We start from the raw sequence: 19,069 nt of genomic DNA, 5'->3' as shown, positions 1-19,069 counted from the left end.
ACAAAGATTATCAGGAATAACATCAATCACATTTTTCCGCAGAATGTCCTTTATGTCCCGGGTATGAAAGTGTAGGAACAGTGTGTTCGCAAGAAATACAGACAGTTACTTGATCTGTGGCTGCAGCGAGCCTCCCCCCTGTCCTCCTCCACGAGGTGACCAGTAGGGGGCAGTGTGATGCAGCGCAGCAGGCATTGACCCTGTCAGTTCTGAGGAACGCAGCCTCGCCGGAGGGCTGGTGCACATCGCCCTCACTGTAGTGTCAAGCAGACAAGGTCAAGCACACACAGGGTTAAAAAAAGAAAAGAAATCATCTCTCGACGTTGGAGATGGACGAGTGAGACTCGGCCTGTGTTTCCAGAGCTTTACACAGAATCCCCATTTTCACCCCTTCATGGGAACAAGATTACGAGACCGCACAGGGATATCTTGAGTATAGCTTAGCACTCACAGGAACTAGTATGCCGATATGTTAATAATTCTGACCTATAGCTACACTTGGTAAGACGTATAGATCTCCCACAATGCTTTTAGTATCTAGAGAAGCATGTGTCATAAGTGCCTCCTGAGTGAAGGGCTCAACCCAGAATGACTGGGACTGTTAGGATTATTTGTTGGAGAAATTGATTTACAGCCACCGTGTGTTGTACCACTGTAAAGCTGCGTTCAAACACGCACCGAAATCCGCACATTGCCCTGAACTTCTCCGGAAGGGCTGTATGTGAGAACTCAAATGTTGCACCAGACTTTTCCCGCCAGACCCCTTGGTCAAATCTCCAGAGAATGTCTGAGTGAGCCCGTTTCAGAAGACAGCAGGAGAATCTCAGGAGAATTCACAGCGAGCGCGTGGGCGTGTTGATGAGTCTTAACAAAAACACTGCTTTCCGCAGCAGCATGTTCCAACCAGATATCAAGGAAGTTTCCGGAGATTTTCCTACTCTTGTGAACGTGGCTGACTCGGACAATCCCCTGCTGCGTTGTCGTACGTGAACGGCAAACTCTGGAGAATGTCAGGACGCAACATTGTCTGTTAAACTGCCTTAAGTTCAGCATTTCGAAAGTGATCTGCCCAAATTTATCTTGCTTACCGTAAATAATGAAGCTGGATTTTTGTTTGCCGTCTCCTTCCAGCAACTCATACCCTTTGTGGAAGATGACAGCTCCAAACACGAGGACCGCTCGTCCGGCCAGAGTCGCTCTGCCACCGAAGACAGGAGAGAAATCCTGGATGTCAACAAGGTATTTCTGTTCTGCATCTCAATAGGACAATAGGTGTAATGAAATGAGAAGATGGGACTGTCAATCACGAAATGTCTATCACAGTTTAAGAGTGACTTTTTAGTTTCAGGGTTGAGCTCTATGAACAGCCAGACATTTTAAATCACATCATATTATCTCTGGGGAAAATAATGAGCCCAGTAGGATCTTTGAGATAAGAAGTTATAATTAGGCCTGAAATTCTTACGGATTAGTAGTTTTACTCACCCTTATTAACCTGAACATATAATGGCCGTCTTTCCATTTTTTTTTTAAAGCAATGATCCAGGTTGAAAGGATGATCTTTGTACAAAACTTAATTAAAGGGGAAACACTTAGTGAACTTTATTGTCTGCGGATAGTTTGTGTGTCTAAAAGTTGGCATGATGCTGCTGGGAAATGCAGTTAGAGTAAAAATATGGTTGGTAGTTTGTAATTGTAACCTGAGGAAAATGTCTGAACCTTCACCAGACAGGCTGTGATGAAACTGTAGAGCAGCTACAGTATTAAATCTTTTGGGGCAAGGGCGGGACCATACGGTCCATTTTTATTGTGGAATTAGGGAATGCTGAGGTTGTTGGTACAAGGAATCTGTAAATTAAAGCCATGTCCCCAATCTTGATCATGAGTTAACCTCCGCTTTGAAAAGCCTGCAGTGTGCATAGTTAGTTAAGCGTCCTCAGGATTCCACTCTTTGCTTTTTGCTGATGATGTAGTTCTGTTCCTCCATTGAACTACTGCGACCTTCAGAGAACACTGGGGCAGCTTGAGCCAGAGTGTGATGTATTATAGATGAGGGTGAACACCTCAGAGGTTATGGTGAGGTTGTGGTACTGTACCAGAAAACAGCGGGTTGCCAATGCAATGTCCAGGAGTCTTGTTTTAGGAGTGTATGAATTTAATGTACAATTTCAGTATGGCAAGCTATTTCAGACAAAATATAGGAGTAGCATTAATCACCAGATATATCTATTAGAGATCTACGGGTAATGGGGTGTTTTTTTGTGTTATTCTTTTAATGTAGGAGACGACATAAGAAATCCAGATTCAGGGAGTTGATCTGGATGTTTGTGTGTTGTGAACCGAGCTAAGAAGCCTGGAGGTGAAACTCCTCTACAGTCCGTCCTAACCCTCATGTATGATCTTGATCTCTGGGTCGTTATCTTAGTCACACATCCTGTTTCCTGCCACCGATTCGCAAATCGTAAAATGGCAGGAGTGAATGACAGTCAGGTAATAAAAAGATACAAAAAATGATGATAGCTGATGAGCAACTTTATAGCGTATAAAGGTTTTTTTGACCCGTGGGTTCAAAGAGCTGACGTGAGCGCGATAGTTACGGGTGGTGTTTTATTATTAACAAAAAGTCTGAGAGCTTAAAATTTTTTTTTTTTAACTGTCAGATATGTTTTTGCCCAGCTCTGATAGAGAAGCTGTTTTATGACACACTGAAAAGGTTTTCTCCAGACCGACAAGCCATGTTGTCAGTCAAAGTCGAGGAAAAGTGTGTCCCAGAAAGATTTAAGCCTGAGTCATGGCTCAGAGAGAGACACAGAAATATGGTCTCTCAGATTTAATTAAACATGACCGACATTAACAGTCGTATCGCAAGTGTAGGGCTGTAAGAGAAACCAGAAGACAACAAGTTAGACGTGCCGGAGTGAAATGTCCAAACATATTATGGTTTGTGTTGTGGACTCGTTTTTGGTGAACAGTCGATGTCAGAGCGAAACATGGGAACAGATACACTGCATTTCCTGTGGCTGCTTCAAAATAAAACCCTCCCCCATGGTACAAATTCTTTTATTGTGAAGCAGCAGCAGCAGCATTAGCAGCAGCATATTTGCTTTAGTAGAAACTTCACACAGCTGCAATATGATTATTATCTCTGAGATACAAACATGAACAGAAAGGCTGGATTACATGCAGTCATAATTTCTGTCCTGGAAATGGCAGACCCTGCCTCCGACCATGGGATTGGCTCGGCAACCCCTAAAAAAGGATAAAGCCGTATAGACCCTGCCCCGTAACTTTTTAAGCATTTGCTCTCATAGATTAATTTTGCATCTGGGATTAAGTTTAATCTCTCCCTGGGAAACGGGCCCATCGAGATCAAGACATTATAAAACGCTGTGTGCAAATATACGCCGCGGGTCAATGAAACATAGATCCTGCATAGATGCAGGTGAGGTAAACATTCAGCGGCGATGCACAAAGTACTGTATGAGCACTGTAGCTATAGACGGTGGAGCATGTGAAAGGTTCAGGTAAAACACATCATACATTATAGAGAAGCCTTTATACTTTGCCTTGTCTGTCATGGATTTATGTTTTGTATTGAGTGAGCGAAAGAGCTTTTGTTCTTTCTTCACAGAGGCAAGATTGTGTTTGCATTTTTGTCTTTTACTCAACATGTGCACATGCAGGCTGAAGCTGCTTTCTGTTTTATTTATTTATTTAGCCCCCCCCCCCTTGTATTGTGCTGGCCCGGTACAGATTGTGCATGCCCAGCCCGTTTTGAGTGTGCGGCAATGATAATGGTCCAAGGTCAGGAGTGTCAGCCGCAGAGATGAGAATTGGTTATTTTTAAGAGCTCGGCGTGGAGCTCCCCTGGCTGCTTTTAAATGTTAACACTACAGTGAAACATTGCACCGAAAACCCTGCGCTCAGCCGCACTCAGCCACATCCAAAAGAAACAGCAGCTCCCTTTTCACACAAAGCCTCCATATACACGCAAAGTACACGGGGAAAAAACCCTGCTGATTATTGTCGAAGATAAATAACCTGAGTGCTTATTTTTATTAATCTAAATGAAACACTGGATTGAAATACAGAGAATTGTTTTCAGCATAACGGGGGGTTCAGTTACAGTCCATAAAATACTGCTCTGGAAAGTGGGAGTCATTTTGTCCTATTAGAGACCTGTGTATGGACGTGATAAATAACCTTGTTTATGATGTGACCTTCCCCCTATGCAAAGCATTAGCATGCAAATTGAGTTCTGTCAAATGGTCCGAGCATAGAGACTGAGAAGGCTGCCGTATGTTTCAAAAAAATAACCACACTGCACAACATGTAAAGTATAAAGGCATGTTTGATTCATTAAAAAATGAGACATCGGCATGAAATACACTGTAAAGTCTGTGTCTACAAAGATTTTCAGCTACATCATTTTTTTCTGCTTCTCTTTATCCACACGTTTGTGATTAGTCTTGATTTAATAAGAACTTATTAAAAGATGATTACTTTTACTTCCACTAACACTGAACAGACTCACAGGTGGACGCGTCCTTTACATGACAACAGGTACGAAGTACTTCCATGTCGTTCTTGTTTGGGTGAAACATTTTAAATATAACTTTATAATGAGCGTGCATGTGCATCCTCGTGCTTGTGCACAGGTAGAAATAACTACATTGACCCTTGCACTGCTAGTGGTAAAAAAAAAATTGAGAAACTAATAGCCGAGAATTACATGAATCTATTTTTAAAAATTACATAAATTACACATCAGAAGACAAAATCTTTATTCTTGCCAATGTAAATTATATTATAAACAGTTATTAGTTCAAATCTCTCATTTTCAGTCGAGCCTACTGCTGGTGTGTGCTTACTTTTTGTAAAGTAACCTGTCCCCGATTGGGTTTTACCTGCTAAATTATCGCTACGGCACAAATATTTGACCTCTTTATCTGCTACATCAACTAACATTTTGGGCAATCTGTCTAACTACCTGACTTCGGATACCAAAAATATTAGCATGTGGCGTGTTGAACCAAATTTGGGAAGTGGTCCATTCTGCCAGATGCTATACTTTGCTTCTATGATGAGATTGTTTTTTCCTAGTTATAATTGTGGATATCCTCTATTACAAGCCTCTTTTATACTGTGGAATCCCCAAGCCTGACCCATACGCTACAAGTTGAACTTGTTAACATACACACATTTGCAATCTGTCCCTGGGATTTTTTCCAGTGTATGCCTCATGTGTAGTGTATTTAGCTTTTGATTTTTGCCCCGGCTGCCCAGCTGCACATTAAGGCAGCAGCAAGGACAGCAAGCTTTGGGGAGTTAGAGCGGTTAGTCTGATCAGCGGAGTAGAGATGCAGCGCGGGGACAGGGGAAGCAGATGTTTGTGGCCTGGCTACATCTGCTGCAGTCACTCCAGCCAGATCGGAGAGTTCTGGATGAGAGGGGGCTGATTGGGATGAGGGTGTTATGGTAGGAAAGCAGGAGGGAGATAAAAAAAAAAGGTTTTGGAAGAGAGCTAAATGGCAGAGAGATGTTAAGATGAAAAGGTCGGTGGAGAAAAAGATGAAAGATTTTTTGATAGAGGGGGAAAAAGATAAGCGGAAAAAATGGAAAGTGAGCTTCCTGTTGAATCAAAGGTAAGAGAGGAACGGACTGTTCAGATGGGAAAGGTGTATTTTGAGGATGGATGACCAGACAGATAGCTGTGTTGTCAGGGGGGATGGACGTGTGAAGTGGACGGTAAAGGACAAAGGAACACAGAGAGAAGCAGACGAGTGGGTAGAAAAAAAGCAACATTCATTTCAAGTTTTTGTAACGAACGAACGCTGCGCGGCAACAGCAGCAGCTAGTGAGAGGCCTCTTGATGTACAGGAAAGAAGAGACAGGTAAAAGATTGATGAAAGAAAGGATTGAAAGATGTGTAGACAGCTGCGGATTGTCAGAGTTAAGCCGTTGCCATTCAGATAGGGGTCTTCAAAAGGAATAACAGACGACAGATGATGGAATTCAGCTGCAGCGGGGGGAAAATAGGGATGCCTCCTGTAACGGTATGCTGAGAAGGAGAAGAGTGAGGGGGAAGATTGATGCATAAGTGAAAAGATAAATCCGAGCACGCTGCAAACTCCCCAGCTGATGTCTCACACTGGTTTAGGATCGCACGTCTCGTATTTTCCCGTAGAAAAAGCCGAAAAGTTGATTTTCCGCAGAGATGACTTCCATCAAAATTTGAATTCACTCACAGATGTAAATAATGAACAGTGATATAATGCATCTTCAAGGGGAAGGATGATGGGCAGAGTGATAGGAAGGCGGGGTAACAGGGTGCTATATCCATGGATGAGGATATTTTATCTTTTTTTTTACACTCACGTAACCTCGGAACAGACCTTGTTACCAAGTGTGTGTTCTCCGCTCACAAGAGGGAATAATGTAAAGCAGTTGTGTTGGCCAGCCCCAAATATGAATGCCATACAATCCCTTACCTAATCCCTGTCTACAGCCGTGCTTCTGCGATTGACTGCAGAAAAATGTTGATATTGCATTAAGGGATGTGACGAAGCCAGGGATTGGTGTTTGATGCTTGTCATTTTCCGTTTTGTAGTTACTCGATCCAAATTTGCCGAGAGTTGTGGAGCTGAGTTTGGTAGAACAGGTGCCAATCAGTGTTGATGTCCCATTAAAAAGAGGAATAACCTTGAAATTAGTCTCCAAGAGATTCATTAGAACTACTGTAATGAGCCAGCGAGACTTTTGACTTGTGGAAACACTCCACTGATTGCTGGACAGTAATTGGGGATCTTTCTCCGGCCTGTTAGGGCTACAGCAAGAAATTGTTTTCCTTAAAGATGAATCTGCTAATAGTGATTCATAATATTCTCATTTAAAAAGCTGGAACCATTGATATTTGTTATAATTTGTCATATTTATAAAATTCTGCAGTGCAAAACTTTGGTCTCCAACCTAGGTGATACCTACTATGGTTTTCCCAACATAGCTCCCCACCGTCTCTGCATCCTGGGCTTTGTGCCGCCCAAGATGATTATTGTGGGGAAAAAAGCAACCCAAAAGTGTTTTTTTTCTCCCTACTGCAGAATGATAATGGGTGCAGCCAGAACTAGAAAGGGTTCGTAGAAGCTGTCACTTCAGCCCAGTTTCATCCCACTCACTGTTTCCCCAGGCCGATATCCTTGAAGCTCACCCCCCCTCGAGCAGACGGTGTTGAGCCAAGGTAACAGAGAGAAAGATCAGAGATGGGTTGAGTGGTAGTGGAAGGGGGATGGCTAGAGGAGAGGCAGATAAATGACTCCTCTATGGTAATGTCTGGCTGCTTTATGGGGCGTCCTGGCCGTGAGTGATAGCCTCGCTCTCGTTATCTGTCGATTGGGGTAATTGCTGTTTGTCGGAGTCTGGCTGACGGATGGTGATGCAATCTGCCCAGCGATGGAGGGGGAAGAGGGGCGGAGGCATTACTCTCATCACTCTCCACAAGTGTCTTTACAGGGGGAAGCATGCTGTGTGTGACAATATATATGTGTGTTTGAATGTGTATATTACCCTTGCTGTACGTATATGCTTCAGTGTAAAACCTGATTGTGATGTCTCTTTATGTCCTCACTCGCATGCACGCAGCCGCGGTTTATGTAAATATCAGTTTGTCTGTGTGTGTGTGTGTGCGCAGCGGATGTTTATTTGGGCGTGTGTGAAAGTCAACAGTGTTTGCATAAATATTTAAGATGCATTAAGCATAATTCATTGGTGCCTAATGGGTTGCGATTTCTCAATCTCTGTGCGGCAGACCTCTGGTGCCATAGAATGTGATTGTGCATATCAATTCAGCGTCACCAGTCATCCGCATTCTTTTGGCGCCAAAAAAAAAAGAAAGTCTGTGGCACCCAAGTGACCACGAACTACAGCCCTAATGAACATCCTGCATTACTGGTGACACGCCAATTAATGACGGGAAAACAAAGAATATGACACATTAATTTGCCAGCAGATTTTTTTTCCTCTGAGCGGAAATTTGGACGTAGCTTTGTTCTTCCAATTTCGCCAAGCGAACAAGTGCCGTCCAAGTCGGTGGGAATGTCTGACTGATTGGCTAGCTGACGGAGGGACGGACTGGCTGTCTGGCTAAGTGACGGTGCATTTTGCAGAATATGAGGAAAGGATGATTCATCGCGGCTCTTCACACTACTTGATAATCATTCCATCTGGGGCGTGGGACAGGCTGTCTCGTCACTGGCACATCACTCATCATTTGTTCTCCTCGTACTGTACATCCCTTTTGCCCCCGTTTCATCTCTCCATCCCTCCATCCAGCCCCGAATTCCTCGGGGATGTGGGGGGGTCGTCGTACAGCCGGACCTGTGCGACATCGCAGACCCCCACCGTTTTCTCTGCTGCACCTTCTCCCACATGCCCCACCCCTCTGCTGCAGCCTGCCACTTGCCTGGCGTTTGATTTAATACCAGCCTAAGTGTGAATAAATTCCTGTCACAGCCCATTAAGGAGGCCTTGGAGAGATCTGGCCTGTTATTAATTCTCCACAGCTCCTCGCTCTCCCTCTCTCACCCCTCTTTTAGTTACTATCTCTCCCACTCTGCTGCTGCTGCTGCTGCTCCTCTCCCCTTGTGCCTCTTCACCCTCCTCCCTCCCCCTCTTCTTCCATCACTGCACACTGCCTTGCTTTTTAACCCCCCCCCCCCCCTCGTTAATTACCACGTCTGTCCTCTTCATTCAAATGAGAAAGGGGAAGAAATTAAAAGCAAGAAGGGGACGTTTGTAATTTCAAACAGAAAAGCCATCAAATGTCTGCTTCTGCTCTCGTCTCCTCTCCAGACCTGAGCGAGTGAGCTGCTGGGTTGGTGCGTGCGTGCGTGCGTGTGTGTGTAATGAATTCCAGTGGCACTGGCAGTTAGTTTTATCTGAAGTGCAGGCGGGGAGTCTGCAGAGGCCTGATGATAAACAAAGGCAACCTCCTAACTGTAATAAGACCGGGAGAGAGGGATGCAGCTCAGTTGGCAGACGCTCTCTGTCTCTCTGTCTCTCTCCATCTCTTTCGCTTTACTCTCTGCCTCCCCGTCTCCCTCTTTCTTTCTGTTTCTCCTTACTTTCTTTCCACTCCCACAGATGTCATCCTCCCCCCTGCTGTGTTCCAATCCTTCTCCCTTTCTGTCTCCCTCTCTTTTTCCTTCCATCACTCCCCTTCCCATTCTCCACAACCATGTTCAGGCTTCAGAATTAGAAGGCTGGCACAGCAGGTGCCCATACCTCTGTCTTATTAGCAGCCTCATATGTGGCCCATTAGAGGCTCTCTGTATGCCAAGGGCTTTTTAATTGTTTTGCCGGGGTCACAAGGGCAGTGTAGCTGCAAAGCTCTCGCGGAGGAGGAATCAGAGCTGCTTTTTTTTACTGGAGAGTATGTGTTTTTTCCCTAGCATTTTGTTGCATTTAGTGTCAAGTGCAACCCCAATTATTTCTGCTTTGTATTACAGTGTATAAGGGCAGTGTAAGCAATTAGAGGTGCAGGAATTTTTTTTCTGTTGTCTGTGTTCAGAGCTAAATTGTTCACGAAACAAAAAGGGATGATGTAAGTTGGAAAGCTGCTTTGTGCAAATCACCTGCCTGTTGTGTTCTCCATAGTTCACTTGTGTACAGAAGGTACATATAAACTTGACCTTTATTTGATGCTTTTTGAGACTGCGTTTTAAGAGGAGAGGAAGTGGAGGATGCTGACCTGCATAGACATCAAACAAGAGTCAAGTGTCAATAAAAGACCAAAGGGGTTGAGTGGAGAGGGATGTTTGTAATTTAGTTTTTAAAGGAGCCTCGGCCTTCAGTTCTCTCAGGTCATCTGTCGTCCACTGGGGGCGTAAATGACAAGAGATGACGGTTTTGCAAGTAGTGGGGCAACATTGCTCCTAAAATAAGAATATAAAAAAAGAAACAACAAAAAAATCAAGATAGAGATGATACATAGGTAAAAAAGCCAAATGTTCATGTATCAAAATAACTAGTGGATTCATATGAAACACTGCGCTATACAAGGCTGAGGATTCAAAGATGTCAGAAGACCTGTATAGAGAAGATTTTTCTCATTCATAGACTCTAAGTAATGATCAGCAACGGATTATGAATTTGTGATCAACGTTTAGATACAGACTCTGCAGTAGATAAAATTATTGTAGCGGGTAAAACCGACATGTTTAATGTCTTTCTTTCGTTTCTGTGATTTTTCATACTCAACGTTATCGTATCCAGTGTGAAAGATAATGGCTGAAACATCGTGGGTTTGGCAGTGCTAGTAAATGTGGTGCAGTAGGTGTAGAAATAATGGGTTTGTGTAGTGGAACACACCCCGTCTTCCTCCTCCTCCTCACCTCACTTCCTACCACAATCTCGAAGTCTCTGTGGAGCTGGTCAGGGTTTTCGGTTTCTCTTATCCAGTTATGTAGTTCCTCGACTGGCGCAGTGAAACATGCTCCCCACTGTATATGTGCAGTGGTGCTCAGCCAAAGAATTGTTTTCCATTAAATGTTCTGTATGCGGTGGAGTTTTCAGTGTAGGTGAGAACTGTTGTGTTAAAATTCAGTGCAAACCTCTTATGCATTGGTGCAAAATCTTTTCTTTGTCCCATGTGGAAAAATCCTCTGTTGTACAGGGGTTTTTGTGTCTCTTTCACTGTCCCTGTTAAAGTGTGTGTTTTATTTCTTGTCCTCTTGTGTCACGAGGGGAAACGTGTACCAATAAGTGACACCAAGGTGAAATTTCTGCTTTGTCAGAGGCTATTTTTTCACAGAAAAGATGTGTTTTGTCATGAACAGTTAGTAGTTAAGGTTCTCATTTCAAATTATACGGCTTTAGGATTCAGCAAAATACATAGAGTTACTCCAGAACCACGAAAACCACGAGAGTAGACGACAAACGGCAGCCGCTCTGCAGCGTCAGGGATGTAATGGTTGTGATCAGGTGCTTTTGTTTTTCATACTTAGCTTTAGTCAGAGTTTGTTGGAGAGTATGCGCTGTGCCAAAGGGCATGTTCCATCATCTGAAAGGCTGCGGTGGTTTATTCATCACTTCTCATTCTGCTTTTCATTTAGTAAAAGGGAAAGCTGCTTGCTCAGGTGCTGGCAGAAATGTTTACATTTGAACTTGAGACAACTGCCTTGTGCGTATGTGAAAAGGTTTTGATGAGGCCAGAGCACAAGTAACACGCTTGTTCTCCTTCTACCCCAAGTCTTATTGCACCCAATAAAAAAGGAAATGTCTTATGAGAGGATTGGAGGCTTTAAATTGGAATTACCTCTTTCATCTCTCCAGCAATCCGCCTGCCTGTCTCTATACTTCGTCTTCCCCCATTCCGCTGCCTCCATTCTTAAAACGATAGAGGTAATTAGAACCAATATTACGTAGTCTGTAAGGGGAGCTGCTTTAAAGTGCGCACGAGCGATTGTACCAATTCAACACATCACAGATTCACAAGATGCATTTGACGTCTGAAGAACCGTTGTTGGCACCTGGAGAAAATTGAAATCAAAGTATTATTTTTTTTTTTTCATTCTCGAAGGAGCCACTCCACTGGCCATCAAAAGCCCTTGAAGTTATCATGTTTACTTTAAGAGTGTGTTAGGATCAGCTCGGATGATATGAGCTCCTCCTGACAAACATCTGAGGGAGATGAAAAAGAAAGACGTCCAGCCTTGCTTTGAGGTCCACACACCGGGGCTCTCGGCGCTCACATGCATGCATGTACGCACGAGGACGGAGCACGCACACGTCACACACCAACAGTAAACACAAACAGATAGACAAATACACGCACACCCATGTGCTCCCACATCATCTGCTCACGTCTACAAATCGGCCCTCCAAGGGGCAGCCACTCGCAAACGGTGTTCTACTTTCCTCTGTGATCGCTGCCATATAAGCTCAGATGTCAGGAAGCTAATTAAACAGCCTGATATTACTGGCAGATATTAACATATCACAGTTATTTTGCTCCATGTTGGGAGATGTATTAAATGGAATAGAAAATGCAATACAGCTGCATTTTAGGCAATGTCGGGACTTAGTCCTCAGGGAAAGAGTCAGTTTTTCAATCCCTATTTCAACAATATTTCCATAATCTAACCTTTTTTTTTAAAGATATTTTATTTTGGTTTATTTTTTACTACCTACAATCATTTTATTACAGTGTTAAGAATTTACTGTCCTCTTTGGATTCCTCTTCCTGTCGCCTTTGATCATAAAGCTTATTGTTCTGCCGTCTGCCTTTTGTCCTTCCCCCTGTAGATTTGTCACAAATCTTTTTAAAATGCTATTAATATTTTTTTTTTTTTTAAAAAGGGGACCAAGGGGAGATATTGGCAGACATATTGTCATTTAATAAAAAAAAATATATAAAAAATTATTGATATGGTATTGGCCTCAAAAATCGACCTGTCCCTGGGGCTATATATGTGTTTGCCTGTGCTTTAAAGCTACATTGTGTAATATTTTTTTCAACTTTGAATGAGTTAAATATAGTAACATGAGGTCGACCCGAACTCCGTGTAAGTCGCCATGTTTGCTACGTGGTGTTGATATGGTTGTTGCACAAAACGGTCCAGAATACGTCGCATTCGCGTTGAATTTCAAGCGCTGCCGGAAACCGGAAATGGAATTAGCGGTGCGGCATCATAAAGTGTCCCCTGTCGAGTGCTCAGTTGGTTGCGGTTGGCAACTTTACAACCAGATGCCGCCAGAAAACTACAAAAATTACACCCTGTAGCTTTAAGGAATCAAATGTAATCGGTACATTTTGAAAACCCTCAAGGTTGATTCCATTATGCTTATCAGTTCTCAAACTGTTGTCACTAATCTGCCGTTCTGCACAAATTAACCTCTTTGCTCTCACGAACTAAGTATGAACTTAGACAATGTATGCGCCAAGTATTTGTGCTTAGGTCTGCAAAGATTACAACTGACTCGTGTAGTGAAGTAGATATATTCTTGGTTAAACGTGTCACTTAGCTCCTGCTCAGTAAACACCAGCTGTGTTCTTTGGATTCTGCTTTGATGTGCAGTTCTGCCGATGATTGAGTCGCCTGCACGGCTGCCCATCGTTGGCTATGAAGCAACAGCGCTCCAACCTTCCCTGTCCCTCATTTCTTATCACTGGGAATCAAATCACAAAGGAAGCCCAATCGATGGGGGCTACCTGGCGGAGACTCAAGTGCTTAGGAGAGAGCGAGGGGGTGCCTAGCCTCGGATACTTCTGAAAGGGCTAAATCGATCCGCAACCCTTCTGCAACAGCCGGCTGACACTGCAGGCCTTTCCACCTCAACGCTGAGGACGTATTGAAAGAGCCTCGTCGTTGGGCGTATGCGAGGATGACAACATGGCTATTGTATTTCTGCCACCGCTGGAAGAGAGGAGCTTTTATCTGCTGTCAAAATCCCTTTAAAGGGCTTCATTCCCCCCCGAGGAGGCCAATGCCAAACACAGAACACTCTGGCACTTAAAAACCTTCCCGTTGAGAGAGAGAGAAAAAAACCATAAAGTTTATAAAGTCAATTAAGGCATTTTTAAACTGATGTCAGGCAAATTAAGGCTGCGTGGCCGAGCTCCCCGTGGGGATACTGTCAGATGGTAAAACCGGGGCCGACTCGCCGTCGCAGGGTTCCCCAGGCAGGGGCGCAGAGCAGTAAGCAGCTTACTTACCCCCCAGCTCACATGTGCTTTTTACTAGTTTCCTCCGAGCCCAATGTGTTTCCTTTCATCTGACATTTCACTTTGGTGGAAGATTTTAACTTGCGAAATGCTGGAGGGGCAGCATCGGAGCAACGATTATAACTTGACCGCTGTCGAAATCATTGCTGTTGATTTAAAGTAACAACGATATAACTGCAGTAGGATTTACATAGTGCGGACGCTTGGCTGCCAGTATCGGATGAAAAACAACAAAAACAAAATAAAACAACAACAAAGCAAATATTGGTATAAGCCCAAATGTTCACAGCTGGTGAAAGTTGGGGGCTTGCTTCTGTTTGTGTGAACTGTTACTGTTGTAGCAGGGGAGGTTTTGAAAATATAGGAGGTGCAGTCATGAAAAAAGAAAACCTCTGCAAGGTCTCCTCTCCTCCTTGTCTCCTTCATCTCCTCATCCTGTCATTTCCTATCATCTCCTCCATCTCCACTATTTATCCTCCCCTCCTCTTCTCCACACCTATCTTCTTCTTCTGTCTCTTTCTTCGACCCTTTCCTACTCCCTCTCAGATCATTGCATCTTTTCTTCCTTTCTCTCTTCTCCTCCATTTTATTTTCTGTCTTCTCTCCTCTACTCTCCCCTCCTTCATCCCATTACCTTCTCCTCTCCACTTCTACTGTGCTCCTCTCCTCCTCTGACCTCATTGCACTTCTCCTCTGCTTTCTTCTTTTCCCTTCATTTCCTCACCATCTCATTTTCTTGGGTTTCCTCGCCTCTCTTCCATCTCCACTTCTTCTTCTCCCCCCTTCCTCTCCACTCTTGCATCTCTTCTTCCTTTCTCCCTGCTCCCCCACGTTATCTCCTCTCCTCTTGCTTGCACTACTCTCTCCTCTCCCCCTCTAGTCCTTCAACCTCTCCTCTCCTCTCCTAATCCCTTCTCCTCACTCACAGACACTTACACTTGTAATTCCCAGCCAGATCCGTCAGAGTCAAAGCTGCGATTTGAGTCGCCAGCGTCAGGGCGGATTAGCCGAGGAATCCTGAGTGAAGGCACGTTTTTGCTCCGCTTGCTATATTCCTCTTCTCTCCTCCCTTTGTGTGTGTGTGTGTGTGTGTGTGTGTGTGTGTGTGTGTGTGTGTGTGTGTGAATATTTTTAATCAAAGTCGTTTCTTCCCCGCCATTATCTCATAGCACCTCATCAAAAAGCAACGTCGGGGTTCTTAATGTGCTCGCCGAGCATGGTGGTCGTGTTCTTAATCACAGATGAAATGGGTTAAATGGCTAAAGAGCAGATGAATACCTAGTCGTATTCATATGATAATATAATTACAAGATTAGCTTGATTTTTTTCTATAGTGTCTAATGGATCATAAAACTCCCCAGTCGACTTTAATGTGGAGATAAAGCGACATAATAATAATAATAATAGAGAGATGCCAATTATCAAGCGTGATAAGCCTGGAAGATGCCCTGTTGTTTGATGGCCCACGTTTGACAAATCCCAAGTATTTACGGATTACGATGTATATACGACTGTTGAGCGTCGATGTATTGAAGTTAAGAAAATCTTGTTTTAATTGAAAGCAATCCCCACTGGGGCCCACAGAAGATGTGAAGGCATGAATATTATTATTTTGTGCGATGTCTTTCGGTGGCCCGAGCCAGGATCCATCTCGACGCAGAGACGCGGTAGTTAGAGCTTCACTCGTGGCAAAGTTTCACTGGAGCAGAATTTTAATAAAGTGATGTCGATGAAAAATTCAGCTTTCTTCACTTCTGTCTTTTACCCTTCTACGGAGGACGGCCTCTTTGATCTGATTTGGACGAGTACTGGAGAAAGGGAGAGTGATGAAGGGAATTGGAGAGATGGGGAGAAGCAGAGAAGGATGGAAGAGACTGAGTAACAGCCCTTCACCCACGTCACTTAAACAAACAATCATCTGTTCCCCTTTTTAAAGGCTTCAGCTAACGATGGAGCCACTGTCCTGTACTCGTACATCTAATCATTACTCAGATATAACACACTAGCCATCCCCGTGTAATCTTAATTTATCGCTTCACCGAGATCCAAAGTGATCTGATGGGGTCGTTTTAAAGGCGACGGTGAACGAGGCGGCGTCGAGATGAAAGCTGCAGATGCTCAGTTTTACCATAATAGATTTTTCTTTGCCTGTGACTCAGGAGATGTAGAATCTTCTTCTTCTTCACAGCAACAGAGGAGAACAAAGGAAGAACAGAGATGGTTCATTTACATAAAGTGAAAAATGGAAACCCTAAAAATGAACAACTGAGACACCTCGGATCTGAATTAGAGACTGATTGATTCATCGGTTTACCAATAATATAGTCCAATACGAGCCTTTCACAGACGCATCGTATCGGCGTTTATGTCTGCTGATATAAAAATGTTAATTTTACAGAATAAACAATGCAGAAAAGATACTTTTTTACTTAAAATAAATTTCCATATGGTTGTATTTGTGTTTTCTTTTTTTAAGTTTATGGTTAAACTGTAAAATATCAAGCCTGAATCAGATTTCTTCGCCATTTTAGTTTTGTAAAATGTAAATCTGTATCGGAAATTTTTGACTCCCTAATATTGGTGCATCTGCATGGGCAAATTATGACCTAAATCTCAAAAATATATTTTTTGTGTGTGAAGAGAGTTGTAACTTCAGCTTAAGTCGAGGCAGTTTATTCACAGGGCACGTTTAAAAAACTCCAAAACATTTTAACTAAATGAATTAGACACAAAAACACTTTGATAAATGACGTTAATAGACAAAATATGGAGATTATAGTGACTGTTGGCTCATTCAGAAACATTCTCTGAGCTTTCAAGGCTGACTGCAGCCTTATCTTATCTATACATTTTTTTCCCATTACATTTTTTATTCTGTAAAATGTAAATTTAAACAAATGGATAAAATGTCTGTCCTAATTTCTGAGAGCCACGGGGGACATAGTCAGATGTCTTAATAGCATGATAATGATGAATATTAGTCACTGAAAGGAAGCAAATCACATCTGGGACGTGACTACTTCCATTCTTTTTATACAGTCTATGTGCTTACTTGAAGTTACAGGTAAACACCCCCGTTGCTTTAACTGTGTTTGGTAAAACAGACGTCACCCTGGTCTGTCCTCTGTACAGATGTGCTGTAATGTCACCTGAGAGCTCCCTGAGGTCGGACAAATTTACATGACCTTCTCCTCCAGCTCTCGGATCGCGCACACACACGCGCGCACACGAATACTGTTAAATACTGATGCTAATACTCTTAGTTTGCTCTTAGTGTCATTGAAAAACTTTACAGTTCCACAGTAAAAGCCTCTGCCTTCATGATAAAACGCATTGTAAAACACATACAGGATGTGACATCAACAGAAGCACTAATGCTCACAGGAAAAAAACCACGGAAAAATGTTAATCACTGATGTTTGTTGTTCCTTTATCGTTTTCTCTGTGTTGTACATTTCAGTTAAAGACGTTCATTTTTCACGGGCATTTTCCGCAATTTTTCCAACATTTTATAGCGCAAACGATTTTCTGTAAACATAATCAATAGATTACTCAATAGTGACAATTCTCATTAGTTGCAGCACGTCCACACGTTGATGTCGGATATCCCTGCTCTGTTTAATAAGATCAGCATCGTTGCATTTATGGATGAAATTGGCGGATGGATCTTAACACAGACTGTCACACACACACACACACACACACATTTAATCTCACAGGTTCTCACTGCGTCTCTCTTCCGTGTGTGTCAATCCCCATTTCCTCTCTCTCTCTCTCTCTCTCTCCCTCTCTCTCTCCCTCTCTCTCTCTCTCTCTCTCTCTCTCTCTCTCTCTCTCTCTCTCTCTCTCTCTCTCTCTCTCTCTCTCTCTCTGAGGTCACTGTACTTTTCCACTCTCTCCTCCGCCAGTGCGCCTGACATCTGCCAGCGTTTCCAGGTTATACGAAGCAGGTAGGGCAGCCTGCCAGTCTGCGGGAGGCCTTCGGAGACGGGATCTCAGACGGCGCTTCCTTGTTTACTTTCATGAGCTGTTGACTGGCCACCCTGCCGCGGCTGATGCGGTGTCGGGAGCATGTCAGAGGAGGCCTGCTGCGGATTGAACAGGCATCAAAACATTATTGTGGGGCGCAGCTGTTGAGTGGCAGGCCAAGAAATTAGAGAGTGCTTCCACTCGGTTCCTGAAGAGCTGCTTTTGTGTGTTAAAACCAGAAAAAAAGACTATCAGATCTCCTTTCTTCTGCTTTGTTCCTCCGTCGTATATACCCATCTCTAAACATCATATTATAGGTGTGAAGGATTAGAGTTACACTCCTTATGAGGTTATGAATGGAATCTCATCTCCCTCAGGTTGCAGGTCGCTTCTGTGATAATAGCAGTTGTGTTATTCATACATCAAGCTTTTCATAATGAACGATCTGTGCAGGCTTTGCTGCCTCCCTGGTCTTGTTCTGCTGTGAAAAAATGTGGAATTTCATATCCGGCTTCAAAGAAAGATGAGACTACTAAAAATATTTTTTTGGAGGAACCTGGATCCAGAAGCAACACATTTTGACTTCTAAGCCAAATCTACCCGTTTACAACCAAAACCCTTTTTTAAAAAGTTTCCATGTACAAAAATAATAATCATTAGCTTAAAAAAAAGGGCACAATTTTTTTTTATGAGTGTTGGACTGAAATTGCAAAGGCTCAAAGTTTCATATCATTAATTTAGTGCAAATGATGAGTTATTTCAAGACTTGATTGTCAGCGTAATGAGGCATATCCCTTGTAATGCGCGCGCACACACACACACACACACACACACACACACACACACACACACACACACACACACACACACACACACACACACACACACACACACACACACACACACACACACACACTTAGAATCAAAGTGAAAGTCGGGGGGAGAGAGAGAGAGAGAGACTGGAAGGCCTCCAAATGTTCCACTCTGGAATATCTTCAAGGACAATCAGCTAAACAGTTGATATTAAGGGAGCCGTGTGAAATCGATTGCTCAAGGTGTTATCTGCGCCGCAAAAGATGGCTGGTAATTAGTCACGGCTAAAGGAGTGTTACTGAGAGAGTGAGATGGATTTAATCTTAATAGATTCCACTGCACTGCAGATACAGTAGCTCCTGAGTGAAGGAGCTTCGTCCCTCTCTCTCTCTCTCTCTCTCTCTCTCTCTCTCTCTCTCTCTCTCTCTCTCTCTCTCTCTCTCTCTCTCTCCGTCAGAAGAAAAGCAGCTGAGCAAGAAGTTGTGATGTGCTGCAGTTGCCCAAAACCTTCAAACGGAGATGTTTTGCCCGAGTTACCCGTTTCAAAGTCATGTTGTCATGACTCCA

The 19,069-nt window shown here is 43.3% G+C and overlaps 1 protein-coding gene across 1 annotated transcript in view; it reads left to right on the top strand.

Moving 5' to 3' along the window:
* Positions 1–19,069, top strand: part of med30 (mediator complex subunit 30) — a 28,694-nt gene that overhangs the window by 7,656 nt on the left and 1,969 nt on the right. The window contains exon 4 of the mRNA XM_035620127.2: positions 1,132–1,239. Coding sequence (XP_035476020.1) covers positions 1,132–1,239 — 108 coding nt within the window. The remainder of the gene's footprint in view (positions 1–1,131; positions 1,240–19,069) is intronic.

This window comes from Scophthalmus maximus, chromosome 22 (genome assembly GCF_022379125.1).
Source record: "Scophthalmus maximus strain ysfricsl-2021 chromosome 22, ASM2237912v1, whole genome shotgun sequence".
Classification (NCBI taxonomy): domain Eukaryota; kingdom Metazoa; phylum Chordata; class Actinopteri; order Pleuronectiformes; family Scophthalmidae; genus Scophthalmus; species Scophthalmus maximus.
The sequence above is the reverse complement of the archived record's forward strand: the minus strand, read 5'-3'. Positions and strand labels throughout refer to the sequence as shown.